The following is a 19,134-nucleotide window of genomic DNA, read 5'->3' on the forward strand; positions in this document are numbered from 1 at the left end:
ACGGAAGGCAAAGAGTGGTTGTCGACGGGTCATATTCTGCACGGAGGTTGGTGACCAGTGGTGTGCCTCAGGGATCAGTTCTGGGACCCCTACTCTTTGTGATTTTTATAAATGACCTGGATGAGGAAGTGGAGTGATGGGTTAGTAAATTTGCTGATGACACAAAGGTTGGGGGTGTTGTGGATAGTGTGGAGGGCTGTCAGAGGTTACAGCGGGACATTGATAGGATGCAAAACTGGGCTGAGAAGTGGCAGATGGAGTTCAACCCAGATAAGTGTGAGGTTTTTCATTTTGGTAGGTCAAATATGATGGCAGAATATAGCATTAATGGCAAGACTCTTGGCAGTGTGGAGGATCAGAGGGATCTTGGGGTCCGAGTCCATAGGACACTCAAAGCTGCCGTGCAGGTTGACTCTGTGGTTATAAAGGCATACGGTGCATTGGCCTTCATCAATCATGGGATTGAGTTTAGGAGCCAAGAGGTAATGTTGCACCTATATGGGACCCTGGCCAGACCCCACTTGGGAGTACTGTGCTCAGTTCTGGTTGCCTCATTACAGGAAGGATGTGGAAACCATAGAAAGGGTGCAGAGGAGATTTACAAGGATGTTGCCTGGATTGGGGAGTATGCCTTATGAGAATAGGTTGAGTGAACTCAGCCTTTTTTTCCTTGGAGCGACGGAGGATGAGAGGTAACCTGATAAAGGTGTATAAGATAATGAGAGGCATTGATCGTGTGGATAGTCAGAGGCTTTTTCCCAGTGCTGAAATGGTTGCCACAAGAGGACACAGTTTTAAGCTGCTTGCAAGTAGGTACAGAGGAGATGTCAGGAGTAAGTTTTTTACTCAGAGTGTGGTGAGTGTGTGGAATGGGCTGCCGGCGATGGTGGTGGAGGCGGATACGATAGGGTCTTTTAACAGACTCCTGGACAGGTACATGGAGCTCAGAAAAATGGAGGGCTGTGGGTAACCCTAGGTAATTTCTAAGGTAAGGACATGTTCGGTACAGCTTTGTGGGCTGAAGGGCCTGTTTTGTGCTGTAGATTTTCTATGTTTCTATGTTTATTCCCTCCTCTAATCTTTTCATTATGTGGTTTTAAGTTACAGAAAGTGCAGAGTAAAGAGATTGCTGCTATTGCTGGAGGAATGGTTGATGCCGAGACTCTTGTGGCCCTAAAAGACTTGATCAACAGATTAAACAGTGATGCGCTCTGCACCGAGGAGATCTTTCCTATGACTGGAGCTGGGTAAGGTTGGAAAGGTCAAGAATACATGGATTTTTGATTTGTTGCAAGTTACATTATGGTAGTGACTCTATTTAATTTTTCATATTTACAGCTGTAATCATATTTTCTGTCACCTTAGCCTGACGTTGGTAGCAAACACCTTTCGATGGTGAGAACAGGTTACCTCTTCTGAAGCTCACTGTAGTTCCGCATAGCCTTGCAACATTCCAGCTATTGCCCCACATTTCAGGTGGTGCTGATGTTGGATTAGTGTTGAATTTCTGGACATGACACAAACCTTTACACTCTGCAGTTACAATCAGTTTGACAAGAATTACAGTGTTTTTTTATTGTCCCTGCTAATAGAAGTACAAGATGGAAGTCAGCCAGGTACATGCTGACTGTCAAGGATCCATATTTACAATAATTGTACCCTAACCCGTGTATTTTATTCTCTCTAGCTCACTTTTCTGGCCTTTCTTGGGTGCACAGAACATATTTTGTGGCCATGTTTCTCTGGTTTACTGTAGTGTAACCTTGGATGTCTATATACATGCCTCCCTTTGAGGAGCAGGTGTGTTTGCAGGCATGTAGTACCGTGTGAACTCAAAGAAATGACGTGAATAAGTTTCTTTAATTCAGATAGAATTCTTCCCTGTTGCTAGGGCTACGTTGGGAGTAGCAGCTTAACATGTGGAGAATTCTGGGTACTGAGCTTCATTCACTGGTCCATGTATTACCGAAAGATGTGCTGTACACCCTATACACAGAACACTCTTGTGTCACTGCTCTCCTTGCCCTCTGAAGGTCATGGTTTCAAGTGCATAGATGAGATTAGCCAAGCACCAAGCAAATCTTACTTGTAGGTGGCACAAATAATGATAAACTGAGGCCCTCCCCTCCCCCCTAATATAGCCAAAGTGGATAGTAATCATTTTGTGGTTACTTTCTGAGGAGACACGTTGGATCTTTCCACAAACTTTGAACAAAGTTCTTGACTTCACCACCACCAAATCAATTGGCTGAAGTGTTTATCATGCTGCATTTTGTTGGATCTTGCTCTAGACATGGTTAGTTACATAAAACAAGTTTCTGCACTTGTGACTGGATAGATTCATATTTATGCAGTCATAATATTAATGATGGAGAAGGTTTTGGGCAGTTTCCTCCTAAATGATCGTACAATATCCCCTTCAGTCGTACTTAAAACATTCCATATTAAAGGTGACAGAATCCCATCCCTAAGGGACATAGGAGATTTAACAAAACCTTGGAGCTTTCATGGATATTTTTCAGTTCCCTTCCACACATAATTTGAACTATTTTGCAGTTTTTATAGCATTTAGGTTGCTTGCCATTGATGGAAAACTCAACTGGACACTGGAGTACATGGCAAGAGCACTAAAGAAGGTCAGGAGTGGCCAACTGATTCCTTGACTATATGTGCTTGGAGTTCCTGCAACATTATGGTTGTTACAGTGGTAACTTCTGAGGAGTTGACCTCTTTTTCTTTTCCCAAACAGCACTGACTTGCGCTCCAATTACTTGCTGAATACCAGGATTGCTGGAGTGGAAGAGGCTGACGTCCTGCTGCTGGTTGGCACCAACCCACGCTTTGAAGCCCCACTTTTCAATGTTCGGATCAGAAAGAGGTGAGAATTGTTTGATCAGAAAAGAAGCAGGCAGTTGTCTGGATGGAAACTTCTGACTCTAAAACTTCGCTCCTTTGGCGTAATAGCAGACAGCTATAATCCCCTGCATTTGAATGGCACTTTTGAAATAATTTATCAAATAAAATTTGACACAGAGGTGGTAATGGTTAATCTGAAAACAAACAATTTTAAAATTGAAACATCATCTTTGGAGATGAATAATTGCTCAATTATTATTAAACTGACTTAAATTTGAGATTCCTCAATCTGGTTCAGCAAGCATTGTGATCAGTGGTGAATGAGAACGTGTATGTTGTTGTCTGAACGCTTTGGTTCTGCTTGGGTTTGGTTTGGACAAGCACGGGTTGACTTCGAACAGAAGATGGAAGGGTGGGCAACAGGGCATTGAGATTTGGACCCAGCACAGTTTGGCAAAGGGTAGTGATGCTGTCTCACAGCTTGTCTAGAGACCTGGGTTTGATCCTGACTGTGGAATTTGCACATTCTCCGTGATTACAGATTTCTCCTAGGTGATTCAGTTTCCTCCCACATGCTAAGATGGTGCTGGGTAATGGGTTATTTAGCTACTGTAAGTTGCCTCTGTGATAGGCACCAAGGGAATTAAGGAAGAGTTAGTAAAATGTGAGTGATTTGGGATTAATAGGGGATTAATGTAGATGGGTGCTTGATCACGGGCACAGACTTTGGGGGCAAAATGGCAAGTTTCAATGCCGTATGAGTCAGCTCCCTATGAAATCTTATCTAGAAAAGAGTCACAGATTCATCTTCCCAAAGTAGTGTGTGGGAGTTAGGGTAAAAGCCATTGCAGATGATTCTCTGCATCAGTAAGAACAGAAACAGGGATTGCCAGTTCTCTCCTTCAAGATGATGATATAGCAAAAAAGGGATGTAAACATGTTTGTTTTCATTTTGTTCTTGACAGATCATTGTGGGGGTGTAAAGTCTATAAGTTGACAAAGCACACAGAAATTTAGCTACATACATTGACACTTTGTTCAGTTGTTTGTGTTGTTATTTATTTTCCATGCGAGCATGTTTTTATCTATTAACCACCTACTGCACATGCTTGCAAGTTGCTGGCAGTTCAGTTGATTGCATCTTCTCTTTGAAGATAGTTGGTTTAGGTTTCACTTTGGATAATTGAATTAGGGTGGGGGTCAGGAAATCTAACTCAGTGCTGTCAGTACAGTGAGCTCCATAATTTGTATTGTCACCTTTTGGATGAGATGTTAAACCAGAGCCATTCTCTCAAGTTAATATATACAAATTCCTATTATGCTCTTTAGAAAATTGTGCAAAGGAATTATTCATGGTGAATTTTTTTTTGGTCTCTATAAGTAAAGCAAATTAGTTGATTCTTTTACATTGCTCCCAAGTTTGTGGGAGCTTGCTATGCACAAGTTGGCAACTGTAGTCCTTGCATTACAACAGCAACTACACATAAATGGAACTTGGTTACTCTTGGATATCCAGAAATGTACTCTGGGTGTTAGTTTTTAATTTACTTTCATTTCCTTCATCCATCTATACAGTCTAACCTTTGTACATGCAACATGATATAGCTTTTCTAATTTTCACCACAAGACTGTGCAGATTGGAGTGGAAGGAAAAAAGTTTGCAAAGAAAGGCATGCTAATTTGAAAATTGATTAGTTTGTACCTGTTTAATTATTCTATCAAATAATGCCAGACCTGCTGTTACTAACAGTATCCTTTGCTTGCTTAAACAGTTAACCCAGTAATCAGAATCAACAGTATGTAACATTAAGTGTTTGTGGAAATTTACAGCTGGCTACACAATGATCTTCAAGTGGCATTAGTTGGGGCAAACTTGGATTTGAGTTATTCCTACAATCATCTTGGAGAATCTCCAAAGGTGTTACAGGAGATTGCATCAGGAAAACACCCTTTCAGTGAGGTACGGTTTATGCAGCCATATTATAACCAAGTGTAATTCTTATTCATACTTTGTCAACTGAAACTTGAATTGCAGATGTTTTAAACTAAAGTTGCTGATAAAGCGAATGCTTGGCTCCACCAGCACAGTATTTTGTTTTTGCACATCGGTTGATGTTCATTCTGGTTGGGTGCAGCCTTTCATTGATTGTAGTGTGTTTCTTGTATTTACTGTGATTACCTGCAGGAAAATGAATCTCAGGGTTGTATGTGGTGATATATACGTACTTTGATAAAAAAAATTTACTTTGCATTTTGAACTTTGATTCCGATCCCAACACAGAAAATGTCAGTTTATTTGAACCCCTCAAAAGGAAATTAGGATGTAATATCAGCGATGAGTAAAGTGATATTCTCTTTGGGGCCTCAACATGGTCACTAAGGAAAAGAGAGCAAATATGTAACACAAAACAAAGTACTGGAAATAGTCAGCAGGTTAGGCAGCATCTGTGAAGAGAGATATCAAGTTAAACTTTGAGGTCAAGCTCCCTTCTGTCAGAGGCAAACATTTGCTCTCTTTCTCCGTCCATATATACTGCCTGAGGTATTTTCAGAACTTTTTAGCTACTGTTTTTGTTTGCCTTTCAAGTGCTTCTGTAATAATGTGCAGTCTTTGTTTAGCTGTTTCCCCTCTGACTATACAGTAACTTCTCAAAGTGGATCCGGTTAGTCCTTTTGCAAACTACTTTTCAGCAATTTGTCTTGCAAGGTTATGTAACTGAGGATTGACAGTTACCAAACCTTTTAGTCATGTATATTTACTGAGCTTTAAGTAGTTTTCTCCTACAGTATACATATAACCTGGGAATGTTAATTAACGATTATGACTTTTGGACAAATACAACCACAATTCCTTGTATTTAAATAGGATTTGAACAGAACTTTTGGAAGAACAAAGATTGTCAGACATAAAGCTCGATACTTGAAGTTCTATGTGGGTTAATTACCCTAAACAAGAAACTTTTATTAAAACAAGCTTCTGAATTCTTTTCACTTTGTGAATAGATTTCTCTGAATACTGAATCAGTTGTTTAGAAAGCCATTTTTTCATTTCCTTGCACAAGCACATAGTTTGAGAAATTTGTGATGTAGAATGATTGACACAATGGCATAGTGGTTAGTGTAACACTATTACAATGCCAGGGACCTGGGTTCAATTCTGCCACAATCTGTAATGAATTTCTATAGTTTCCCCTGGGTGCTCCAGTTTCCTTCCACATTCCAAAGGGTTTGTAGATTAATTGGGTATTCTAGACTTGTTGGCTTGGACGGGCCCATTACCCTGCTGTATATCTTAAAAATGAAACAAATGCACATTTAATTTAAGATAAAAATTCATGTTGCAAGGTTCTGTTAAACAATACTAAACAACTCAGTGTTCTGAAAAACTGGGCACACAGTGTCCTAATTCTCCAATGGAGGTAAACTGCTCCCCCTCTGCCCTCCTGATCTATCCAGTTCTTCCAATCCTCCGACCCCTATTGTACTGTTTCTTTCCCTCCTCCACCCACTCCACCTAGCCATTACCTGTACAGTCTTCCCACTGATTCCTCTCCCAACCTCCCTTGTGGATTCCCTGCTCTACCTTCCTTGCCTATCACTTTCAATCATCTTCTGCCCCTTGTTGCCTCCACCTATCACATCCCAGCTTCTATCATAATTTCCACTCCTCCCCACTCCTCACCTGGATCCACCTGTTGCTTGCTAGCTCTTGCTCCACTTTTACCCTTCACTTTTTTCTAATGCTATCTCCCTTGTAGCTTTCAGTCCAGATGAAGGCCTAGACCCAATACAAGGTCTGCCCATTTCTCTCCACAGATGCTACCTGAACTGAGTTCCTCCAGCACCTTGTTTTTGCCACAGATTTCAACATCTGTAATCTCTTATGTCATCACAAAATCCTTCTTTTGCATCATTTTTTTAAACAGCTCCATCCATCCCAAACGTTCCTCAATAGAACCCTATACTTGCAGCTACATTCCCATTGGTAACATGATACTCATTAAGCTGAATGCCAAATGTCTCATTTATCTCTAGAACAATTACCACATGAATATTATTTTTAAATATTTTAGAAAAAGTTAGTTATTTTAACATCTGTTTGTACTTACAAGAGCATCTTAATGATGTGGTTATGTTTCAATTAGTGGGTCATTTAGATCCTGGACTAAAAAAATGAAGTCCTTGTCAATAAAATAAATTCCTCTGTTTTAGTCAAGTATCACTATTTTAGTGTAAAGAGAAATGTTATTGCAGTTGCGATCAACAGCATATTACCAGGTTAAACTTTGAAGTGCTTAGTTTAGCCCAGAAAGTATCTTTGTTTTTGGACCATAAAACACAGCAGCAGAATTAGCCTATCAAGTCTGCTCCACTTTTTGATCCATACTGACTTAGTTTCCCTCTCAACCCCATTCTGTTAGCCTAATGGGTGTGACTGCCTCCTGAGAGGCAGTGCCCAGGTAACTCTTCCCCCTTCCTGATGTTTCACAGTGTCTGAAGATCAGATTCCAGGTCATCAACTTTGAGCCGGAGTTCCATGAGCAACCAACACTTGCTGCAGATGTGGTCATCAGGAACCACAATGAGGTCCACCAGCTCTCACAACATGCAGCTACAAACATCACCTGATCCTGCATCCTTACATTATTTAATTAGTTGCAATTTGGTATATTTTTATTTAACAACTATATATTTTTTAAAAACTTACCTGTTCTTACCTACTACTCACCCGTGCCTCCTTACCAAAGCATCTGGAATGAAAGCCTCAGATTCCCACTCCTACACTGCCCATTCTCACAACGGCCGCTCCAATTGTGTTTATGATTGATCTAGACTGTTAATCAGTTCCCAAGTGGTGAAGACCAATTACAGAAAGTAATGTTGCACACTGGTTTAGATATTACCATTCTTTAAAGAATACTTCTAAATTGACTGCAGGTGACGATCACCAGAAACATGTAATTTATATACTGTACTTCTTTCTCGTCCAATCTAACAACATATAGGTCTTGAACAAAGCGAAGAAACCCATGGTGGTCTTGGGAAGCTCAATTCTGCAACGGCGGGATGGGGCAGCAATCCACACGACAGTCAGCACCATCGCACAGAATGCCCGAGTGGGTAGCGGAGCACCAGATACCTGGAAAGTTTTAAATGTTCTTCAGAGGTCAGTGATGAGGTCAAAATTAAATGAACCTGCAACTAGAGCAGCAACAAATAACTTAGTACTAGTTTTTGAGGAAGACTTTCATAGTATGAAACCAGTCCCTGAAGAATCCAGTGTGTTCCTCAGAAATAGTGCGAAATATAGATTAGATTATGAGGACACACAGTCCTCTTTTATTGTCATTTAGTAATGCATGCATTAAGAAATGATACAATGTTTCTCCAGAATGATATCACAGAAACACATGACAAACCGACTGAAAAACTGACAAAAACCGCATGATTAAAACATATAGTTACAACAGTGCAAAGCAATACCTTAATTTGATAAAGAACAGACGATGGCACGGTAAAAAGTCTCAAAGTCTCTCGAAAGTCCCATCATCTCACGCAGATGGTGAACCTCCAGCGCCGCAAACTTGCCAATGCGGCATCCTGGAAGCATCCGACCACAGTCCGACTCCGAGTCTGTCCGAAAACTCTGATCCTCCGACCAGCTCTCCGACACTGAGCACTGAGCACCATCTCTGCAGAGCGCTTCGACCCCGGCCCCGGCAACAGGCAATAGGCAAAGCTGAGGATTTGAGGCCTTCCCCTCCGGAGATTCTCAATCACACAGTAGCAGCGGCAGAAGTATGGCATTGAATTTGGAATTCAGGTAGAGATAATAAATCTCTCCTGGGTTGGGGTGCAGGATTAGTGTAATCCAGGGGTGGCCAACCTTTTACATTCCATGCGTCATTCACGCATGAGTTCAGATGAGCCATACAACTCTTGTACTCCCATTCAGTTCTTGTAAAAATATGTTAATATAGACATATTTAACATTTTTACATGACATGTTGATTTAATATAAAAATGAGATAAACATTTCTTACCTTAATAGGACTTCTAACAAATATATTTTGTCTTCTTTTGATTTCTTCCTTTTTCTTAATCACATATTCCTTCCATAACTCAGACCCAAGCACGAGCTTCAGGTTTCCTTTTATTTCAGTCTGATGTTGTGTTTTATAGTGTCTATTAAGATCATGTCTTCTATTATGTGAGAAAGTGTTTTCACAAACCATGCAAACGGTTTTCCTAACGGACCCGCTATAGATAAGAACTCATTTTCCCACTGTTCATTGAATTCATGCTTACTATCACTTTCTGCTTTTCTTTCGCACTGTGATGGGGAACTAAATGTAAAAACAAGGCTTAATTTTCAAAAAAGTACAAAACTGCAGGTATTCACAAAGGACAAACAAAGCACAACTCTGTAGCGCACGAGTGTCAATTGTAAGCTGACTGGCAAAAACCTGCGACACACCGCTGGTGCAGACGCCTGGCGCCTCAGGGTCAAACAAGTACCAAACGTGTATTGAACAGTTATGGAACGACTGCAGAACGAAAGTCCTTCTTTCCTAGTTTGACTCATTTAACATTTTTTAAAATTGAAAACAGATTAATGTGAAAGAAGATAACATTCGCCAAAAGATGTGCACGAAATAATAAAATCGCTAAAAATAATTGCTAAGGTTTAGATTTATTCTCAGTAAAACCCATTTCTAGCTCTAAGCTACTTGAATTCCTGTTATAGATTTTTTTCTCTACAAATCAGTTTTTGGTTAATACTTTTTGCATGAGCAGGCTTTTTTATTATTATCAGTGGGGTGCAATGCGCCACTTTTGGGGCATGCGCCATAGTTGGCCACCCCTGGTGTAATCCTTTGAAGCCTTATGGAAATTGTTCTAATTCACTGATCACACCTGAAGACAGGGAGAAACTAACAGGATGTTAGGATATTTGCAACATGCCCTGAGGTCGACCATAGATACTGCATCATAACTCTAATTGATACACAAGTACACAAACCAGAGCGTTACGGTATGGAAAACAAGCTGTTGCCCATGCAGCAGGCTCCGCCTCTCCATACAGCTGAAGAATCCAAAGGAATAGCAGAGGCCGATACATTTTGGCAACTGGGACATCACAGGAGTTGCCAGGCAGTATTGAGCTCAATGTTAGAACTACCGTAGGGACTCTAGCTCTGAATTTTTCCTGGGGGATATACACCGGAAGCCTTCCCCATGAGTGGGTGTAGCTGCAAGGCAGTGGATGTTTGAGATGAGAGTTTTCCTTCTGGATGAGCTGCCAACCACAGATGATGAGCCCAATTTGCCTGAAGTGACTGGTTTTAAGGTGACAGTAACCTGCCTTTGCCTCATCTCCTGTCAATAGAAATGGTTCCACCAGGCTTAACAGCTAAGCCACACGTGAAGGCCAGGAACTGGACTTGGTTGTCAGATGCTATTCGAGATGCATGCCATTGGGATCATTTAGTAGGTAGTGGGAGCTTATCCCCTCTACTTCCCCCGGCTCTCTCAACCTTAAGGAATCGCAACATGCCCTCTTCATAATACAGTTGCGGAGGAGGTACAGGATCCTGAAGATCCACACTGAATGATTTAGAAGCAGCTTCTTCCCCTTCACCATCAGATTTCTGAACAGTCCCTTATTGCACTGTTTGTTTATTTTTGCAATTGATAGTAATTTTATGTCAGCATTCTAGTGCTGCTGCAAACCTACAAATTTCACCTTACCCAAGTCAGTGATGATAATTCTGATTCTGATTAAGTGGTGAGACTACAGAAATTAGATTGTTCTTACAACACAAGGAGTGCTCAGGAGAGCTTAGAATCAGAATCGGGTTTAGTATCACTGGTATGTGTTGTGAAATTTGTTGTATATAAGTTAGATTAATGATGGCGCTGACTGAGTTTTTAACTTTCTGCAGCTTATTTCGATCCTGTGCACTGTGCCCGCCCCCCCCCCCGCCATTCCAGATGGTGATGCAGCCAGTCAGATTGCTCTCCACGGTACATCTGTAGAAATTTGACATACCAAATCTCCTCAAACTCAATGAAATACAGCCACTGTTGTGCCTTCTTTGTGACTGCATCGGTATGTTGGGCCCAGCACAGACCCTCAGAGATGTTCGCACCCAGGAACGTTAAATTGCTCACCCTTTCCACTTCTGTTGAGGACTAGTGTGTGTCCCCACATCTTACCCTTTCTGAAGTACACAATCAATTCTTTGTTCTCACTGACGTTGAGTGCAAGGTTGCTGCTGCAACACCACTCAACCAGCTGACCTGTCTCACTCCTGTACACCTTCTCATCACCGTCTGAAATTCTGCCAACAGCAGTTGCATTGTCAGCAAATTTATGGATAAGATTTAAGCTGTGCATAGCTATACAGTCATGGGTGGAGAGAGAGTAGAGCAGTGGGCTAAGCACACATCCTTGAGGAACTTGCAAGATTATTACAAAATGTCAAGAAGGTTAGATAAAAAAAAATAGGCATCCGTTAGTCTCGTGAGACCATGGATTTGCGCCTTGGAAGGTTTCCAGAGTGCAGGCCTGACAAGGTTGTTTGGAAGACCAGCAGTTGCCTATGCTGCAAGTCTCCCCTCTCCACACCACCGATATTGTCCAAGGGAAGGGCATTAGGACCCATACAGCTTGGCACCAGTGTCGTCGCAGAGCAATGTGTGGTTAAGTGCCTTGTTCAAGGACAGAACACGCTGCCTCAGCCAGGGCTCGAACTAGCGACCTTCAGATCAGTAGATGAACGCCTTAACCACTTGGCCACGCGCCAACACTGGAAGGTTAGACTCACACTTTTAAAAAGCCAATAAAGGAATATTGGACCAAATAACCTATTTGTATTGTACAATCAGATAGAAGTATCAGCAACATTAAACTGAGATTAAGCAAGGATATTGAGATGCTGTAGTAGACTTGTGGCCATTAACTAGCCATGTTTTTGATGTAAGGTGGAAAATATCAAGATGTCTTTTTGCAGGGTTGCCAGTCAAGTAGCTGCGCTGGATTTGGGATACAAAGCTGGTGTTGATTATATCCGTAAAAATCCGCCCAAAGTACTTTTCCTCTTAGGAGCAGACAGTGGTTGTATTACGCGACAGGATCTTCCAAAGGACTGCTTTGTCATTTATCAAGGTACGTGACAGGGCTGCTAACGTCTCCAAAAACACTAGTAAGATCAGGATCCATTGATGGCTGGGTTGGTGGCTCTGTGTGTTTTTACTAGGTTTCTTGATTAGGATGGTTATATCATGTAGAATGTAATTAGCATTCATGGGGAGCACTTGATTTATATGATTTCGTGAATACACTTTGATCATCTGAGGAACAGATTTGGCAAAGTGTCTTCCAGAGTGTATTTTTCCCTAATTGGTTCTGTTTGTTTTCCTATTTGTCAGGGAGGTGTAGGGGAGATGCATAGGTTCAAAAGGAATTGGAGCAAAGTTGTACTTGTAATGCTCTGGCCATAATGATGTTGCGCAGTCCACCCCAGTTATCTCCTGCCTAGCACTTCTCATGGTGTCTGTCTGATTTTTGTCTACCTTATCCAAGCTACCTCTGAGACTTACCCAAAACCCTTTGCTTTCCTTTTTCTCTAACTGTCCATGCCCACCATATACGCACCTGTTACCAGGTTTACCCGAGAACCCTCTGCTTCTTCCTTAAATGTGAGCTAAATCAGTATTGATCCACTCCTGCCTGCAGAAGCAGCTTCTCCTTCGATTCTATTTGCTTCCTTCAAATAAGTAGCTTTGCTGTGGGAACCTGCAGAGTTGCTAATTACATCTGACTTATTGTGGAGAAATTGAATATTCCTTATTGAAATCCTCAACATTGAATTCTCCACTTTTAGCTTAGGTGCTCTTTCTTTGGGGTTTGTATGAGAACTAGCCATTTCCTGCCATTGTTTGTCTCAGTTTTTGCTTTCGTTTGTATAGTACAATCTGCCCTGCTGGGCATGTTTTATAACCTTACCATCATCAACACATTACACACAGTCAATTTGATCTGAATTGCCTGTTAACTGGCACACTGGTTCACCTTTTTTTCAACCACCAGAGCAGTTGTCTTAGTTCCACACATCCTGCTCCCCTACCTTCTCTGCTACCAATACTAATTTGTTTCTGTTAGTCCTGGTTCCTGAGCCATTAACGATTTCTCTTTCTGCAGATGCTGTCTGACTTGCTGAGTATTTCCAACTTTTTCTGTTTTTATTTCGGATTTACTGCATTTGCAGTTCTTTTATTTGCATTTGTTCAAATTCTTTTCTGTTCCCTTTGTCTCCCCACTTCCTAACACATTAATACTCATCACTTCCCTGTCCTGCTCCTACCTGAAAATTAAATTTTTTCACAATTGATTTGCTATTGCTATCCTCTCCTCACTTTTATATTGTTCACCAATGACCGAGCTTCAGCTGCAGAGCAGAATGAAAAGTAATATTTGCTACAAACCCACAGTTATCCAGAGGTGGTTCAGCACCACTATCTTTCATCTAGCCATCATACTAAATCACCTCTCTTTCCCAGTTTTAGCTCTCGCCTCTGTCTCCTGTATTAAGATGAGCAGAAATTTCCTCAACTAAATATTGAGATTTCCTTGACTTCCTTCCCTGTTGATTTTAGCTTATTGCCGTCATCTGTATGAAGCTGAACCGAAGCTTTGCAACTTTACCACAAATGACACCAAAATGACTATTCAAACCAGCACGAAGAATTCTGTTTTATAATATTGCCTGGTTCTGCCTCTGCTTTACTTCCTCCGCTGAAACCCTCATCAAGGATTTTGTTAATTCTAAATTTTGTAGTTTCTTTCCCCTTTTCCCCTTGATTTGTTTTTGTTTAAAACCTATTACTTCTGGCCTTAATGAAGCTTCAGCTCTTTCCTAGATCTTCAGAATGTCAAATAGGTTCTGTTTTTATTTGCAATATTGACCTCATTTAGGACATCATGGAGATGTTGGAGCACCTATGGCAGATGTCGTTCTTCCCGGAGCTGCTTACACGGAAAAAACTGCTACCTATGTCAACACAGAGGGCCGTGCCCAACAGACCAGAGTGGCTGTGACTGCTCCAGGCATGGCGAGAGAGGACTGGCAAATCATCCGTGCAGTTTCTGAGGTACTGTCAGAGCATGTGTGGAAGAGGGCAAGAACCTATTCTATCCCTTGTGTAGATCCATAACTTAATTCCTTTTTTGCAAATACTACCAAACAAAACAGCATTAGCTGAACATTTTGATTGCTGATTGAGGGAGCTTATTTTTATGATTTGGATATTGCATTTTATTTTCATATGTGCTGAGAAGCACCATTACCTCTAGAATGCTGTGGGATATCATGAAAGGGTGTGAACAGAGCATTTCTCTCTATGGAGGAGAAAAGGGCATTTCTCAAGTGCTGCCTTAAAACTAATCTTTGTCAGAAGGCTTTAAATCAATCCTCAAGATTTGTATTTTCTCTGCTCCCTCCCATTTAAAATCAAAGCGGGGATCAAATGAAAGAATCTAATTCTGTGCAAACCAAGACTTATTAGAATATAAAAAACAGCACCATTTGATCATAAAACAAATTATTCAGTCTTCCAAAATCTTTAAATTCTAATGTGAAAATTGCACATCTCATTTCATCTGTAAAAGATTGGGAGTGGGTTTCAAGATCTGAAATGAATCTGCAGACCACTTTTGAGGATAATTGAGCTAAGCTAATGTACACCAGAAAAAAATGCATGTTTGGCTGCAATGGGCATTTCATTTATGAAGAGACTTGCATTTCTAGACCATCTAACACCATCTCAAGAATTAACAGTACAATCAATAGTGCATCTTAAATCACAAAAACTAGGCTTTTTTTTTAAAAAAAGAGTAAAGCATTAAGACTTGGTCATATTTACTTATGGAGTTTCTGAAAAGGTGGTTATTTAAATTGAATTTGGAAGTATAGTTTGTGAGTTCCAGTCCTTTATTCCTCTGTAGGTGGCTGGTGTGACACTCCCATATGATACTCTGGATGAAGTCCGTGAGAGGCTGTCTGAGGTATCTCCTAACCTGATCTGTTATGATGACGTAGAAGAGGCCAACTTTTTCAAACAGGCAAATGAACTTGCAAAGGTCAGTGTGATTTTATTAAAAATGGAAGAATTCTCATGTAATTGAATAAATACATTTTATTTTGCAACTTCTACATATTATCTGGGGATACAGAAGAAAGAAAATCATCTCATTTATACAGCATCTTTAACCTAGAGAAAAGTAAGGACAGTTAATGTTTTAGCTGGATTTCTGAAAGAGTTCTAAAAGGTCTCTTTAAGGATTCAAGGAAGTTTGAGGTGCACCATGTTTAAAGAATGAATTCCAAATTCCTGTGCCCTGGATGCTAATGTCAGTGGTGTGGAGAACGAGGTTTTGCAATTTTACAGAAAGCACTTTTATGCTGCAGAATTTTGTGGAGAATGTTTGACCTGAGATTGCTTGGACCGTGTAGATTACAGAAAACAAGGCTGAGCAGTGGCTAGTAAGTTGCTACTGTTGTGCACTGATCAATGTTATGTTACAATTATATCTGACAATTTTCACTTTTTTACAGCTGGTGAATCAGCAGATGCTAACTGAGCCACTAATACCACCCCAACTTACAATTAAAGATTTTTACATGACTGGTATGTTACTAGAATATTGATTCAGACAGGCTTTGGGAACTGGGATTACTGTGTTAATTTAGTAATTCCATAAAATGTGGAAAGTCCATTCTTTGATTGAGGTTAAATGTACTATTTTCCAATAGTAATGTGGTTAATAGATATGTGGCAATGAGATGTATATCAATACATCCCAATGTATTATTGCATTAGTTATGGTGTTCCTGAAAAGTAAGTGCCATAACTAATGCAACAATACATTTAGGAGGTATGCTTAAATAACAATCATATAATTATCACAATTATACAGAATTGAATGGAGGGCACTCAAGCAAAATAGATTCAAAGGAAAATGCACACTTAGCTGGGGGATAATGGTTTCAAAGTTGTCTATAGCGTAAGGATCTAATAAGGATCTTAAAAGATGAGGAAATAAGCATTAAGGTATTTATGATGAAATTCCTGAGGGTGGGTCAATACACAATTCAGATGTGCAGCTATATACTGCAAAGAATAAACTATTCAAAGTAATGTAAATGATATTTTAATAAACATCGCAACATTTAGTGCATAGTAAGCTCTCAAGTAGCAGTGAGATGCTGATTATTGCTATAGTTGATCAAGAGATAAATATTGACCAGACATAGGTGAATACTCATAGTGACATCAGGCCATCGGAACACCATTTCCAGTAACTGGATTGTTAGCCAAAATTAAGAAATGACAAAAGTCCAACATCAACTAATATCAGAGATTTACAGTTATTTCTTGGTTCCATTAAGATCATAAAGCATAGGAGCAGAATTAGGCCATTCAGCCCATCGAGTCTGCTCCACCATTCCATCACGGCTGATTATTTCCTTCAATTCCATTATCCTGTATTCTCCCCATTACCTTTGACGCCCTGACAAATCAAGAACCTATCAACCTCTGCTTTATACTGAATGACTTGGTCTCCACAACTATCAATGGCAAAGAATTCCAGATTCATTAAAATCTGGCTAAAAGAAATTCTGAGATTGTGTCCACTGGTCCTAGACTCCACCACTATAGGAAACATCCTCTCCATGTCCACCCTATCTAGGTCTTTCAATATTCATTTCACGAGCCTCCTCTGGACCTGCATATCCTTAAAGATTTGGAATTGGGATTTATCCACTTGAGAAAAGAACACTGGTATAAAACAGAAATACTGATGAGTGTTAAACTTAAGAGATTAACTCTGTCTTTCTGAGGACACTGTCTGACTTAATATTTTCTGCATTCAGGGTTTATTTTAAATTTCCAGGATATGCAGGTTTTATTGTTGCTTGTCCATTCCAAAAAAACCTTCCAAATTCCAAGCAGAATAAACTACACAGCCACAAATAATTCTGGCCTTTGGGTAGATAATCAGGAGGTTGCTATGTGAGGCACGTACCTTTTAATGGTTTGGATACCCCAAGCATGGATTTTATGCCCAGAATCACAACTATGACTTAAGGGGAAATGAGCAGTAACAGCACTGTACAATTGTTGTCCACTTCTGCTCCACTGTAGTTTATAGCAGGTTTCAGCAGGAACCAAGTCTCAGTCAGAATCCACTTTAAAAGACTTTTCTGTTATTATTTTCTTTTATTTCCTTTTACTTATAGATCCAATCAGCAGAGCTTCCCAGACGATGGCAAAGTGCATCAAAGCAGTTACAGAAGGAGTCAGTGCAGTAGAGGAACATTCCATCTGCTAAAGCACACTGGCAAAGTAACTTCAAACTAGCTGTGTTGTGCTGTTGTATCTGAATTCTGCATGTCTATGAAAAGCAGGCCTCCAGTGAACACTGAATTGAAACCCATCCATATACTTGTAGCATTATTAGCAAAGCTGGGTGCTAGTTAATGCTTGGGGAAAATGTACTTTTGCACTCAGCCAATGCTCCTCTACATCAATGGTACAGTTAACATCTCTTGTACAATGTAATATAATGTTCCACAAGAAATTCAAAGACAAGTTGGGCTGTGGAATAAGTTGTGATTATGTTGACTCTGTACTCAAATCATTTAAGATTTTTGTGTTTATAAATCCTCAAAGGCAGAAGTAGTTCTTGTATCACTTCTGCCAGGATTTTACAGAAAATAAATCTATAATTAAAGGTTTCAAAGGTACATTTAATGTCAGAGAAATGTATACAATATACATCCTGAAATTCTTTTTCTTTGCAACCATCCATGAAAACAGAGTGAATGGTTTCCCAATTTCCCAAAGAATGAATGACAGTTAAATGTTAGAACCCCAAAGCCCCCCAGCTGCCCCCTCCCACATGTAGGCAGCAGCAAAGCACCTCCCTCAGAGCACTCAAGTGTGCAGCAAAGCATCGATAAAGACACAGACTTGCAGTACCCCATAGACTACTAGTTCACCCGGTAATTCGACATACCACAGGCTCTCTCTCCCCCTAAAAAGAGGTGTCACCATTTCACAGCAAGAGGGGAGACATGACATAAACAACTCACATCAAAGTTGCTGGTGAACACAGCTGGCTAGTTAGCATCTCTAGGAAGAGGTACAGTCGACGTTTCGGGCCGAGATCCTTCGTCAGGACTAACTGAAGGAAGAGCTCTTCCTTCAATCAGTCCTGACGAAGGGTCTCGGCCCAAAACGTCGACTGTACCTCTTCCTAGAGATGCTGCCTGGCCTGCTGCGTTCACCAGCAACTTTGATGTGTGTTGCTTGAATTTCCAGCATCTGCAGAATTCCTCGTGTTTATATAAACAACTCGCTGATTTACGATGTTAAAAGTCCTTTGCATTGCTTTTTCCAAGCTCTGTGCCCAAAGAACTCAGGTCTCTGGCCACACAGTGAGCTTGCTGCTTTCGATCTTCCATCTCCCACGACACACCGATTTCCTGTGGAGGCACCAACCACAAGTCCGCCTCAAAAGGGTTAAGTTAGTGAAATATATTCCTTCAGTGATTATGATAAGCATCCACATCACTTGTAATGTCAACCACAGTTGGTATAATATTGACCCAGTGCAGATGTACTGTATCGCTGATAGGCAGTGCAATTCATTAAGGGCCAAAGCTTTGAAATTGCTTGACCCAAGCTTGGATTGCTGTTCCACACGAGATCCCAAAATCAATGCCACTTTATCTGCTTCTGCTGTTGAAGTTGTTAATATGCACGTTTTCCCGCCTTGACAATCTACTTCTGCCACAGCCTTCGCAACTACAGCTCACCCAAACTGTCAAGCACCATGCATTGCTAGTTCTCTTCACTGTTGGGAAATTTTAGAGTCGGGTGCTAGCCTAGTGCACCAATGAGGAAGCACTCCGTGAGTGGAAATTATACTTTGCTGGTGAGAAGTCAAATCCATATCTTTCCCCTTTTTATCCTCTATCCCAATCTGGAAATAAATGAAAAACATTTTATGGACCCAGTTTGAAGAACAAAAGGTTATGTTTATGCAGCATGTATAACATGGGAGAGTATCTAAGCTCTTAACTCAGGCACTGGGCAATAAAAAATGATAAAGAGTTGTATAATGTGATAGGATGGATGACCGAAAGCTTGATCAAGGACAGATTGAAAGGACCTTAAATGAGGAAAGGAAGGGTGTAGAGAGGGAAT

The 19,134-nt window shown here is 40.5% G+C and overlaps 1 protein-coding gene across 1 annotated transcript in view; it reads left to right on the forward strand.

Annotated features, from left to right (window-relative positions):
- The window catches only part of ndufs1 (NADH:ubiquinone oxidoreductase core subunit S1), a 53,227-nt gene extending 35,558 nt beyond the window's left edge, over positions 1-17,669 (forward strand). Inside the window, exons 11-19 of the mRNA XM_063051610.1 lie at positions 1,102-1,247; positions 2,750-2,878; positions 4,687-4,816; positions 7,863-8,023; positions 11,874-12,028; positions 13,838-14,013; positions 14,867-15,001; positions 15,477-15,549; positions 17,163-17,669. Coding sequence (XP_062907680.1) covers positions 1,102-1,247; positions 2,750-2,878; positions 4,687-4,816; positions 7,863-8,023; positions 11,874-12,028; positions 13,838-14,013; positions 14,867-15,001; positions 15,477-15,549; positions 17,163-17,254 — 1,197 coding nt within the window. The 3' untranslated portion in view covers positions 17,255-17,669. The remainder of the gene's footprint in view (positions 1-1,101; positions 1,248-2,749; positions 2,879-4,686; positions 4,817-7,862; positions 8,024-11,873; positions 12,029-13,837; positions 14,014-14,866; positions 15,002-15,476; positions 15,550-17,162) is intronic.
- The last annotated feature ends 1,465 nt before the right edge of the window (positions 17,670-19,134 follow it).

The sequence above is a fragment of the Mobula hypostoma genome, chromosome 6 (assembly GCF_963921235.1).
Source record: "Mobula hypostoma chromosome 6, sMobHyp1.1, whole genome shotgun sequence".
NCBI classification, from domain to species: Eukaryota; Metazoa; Chordata; class Chondrichthyes; order Myliobatiformes; family Myliobatidae; genus Mobula; species Mobula hypostoma.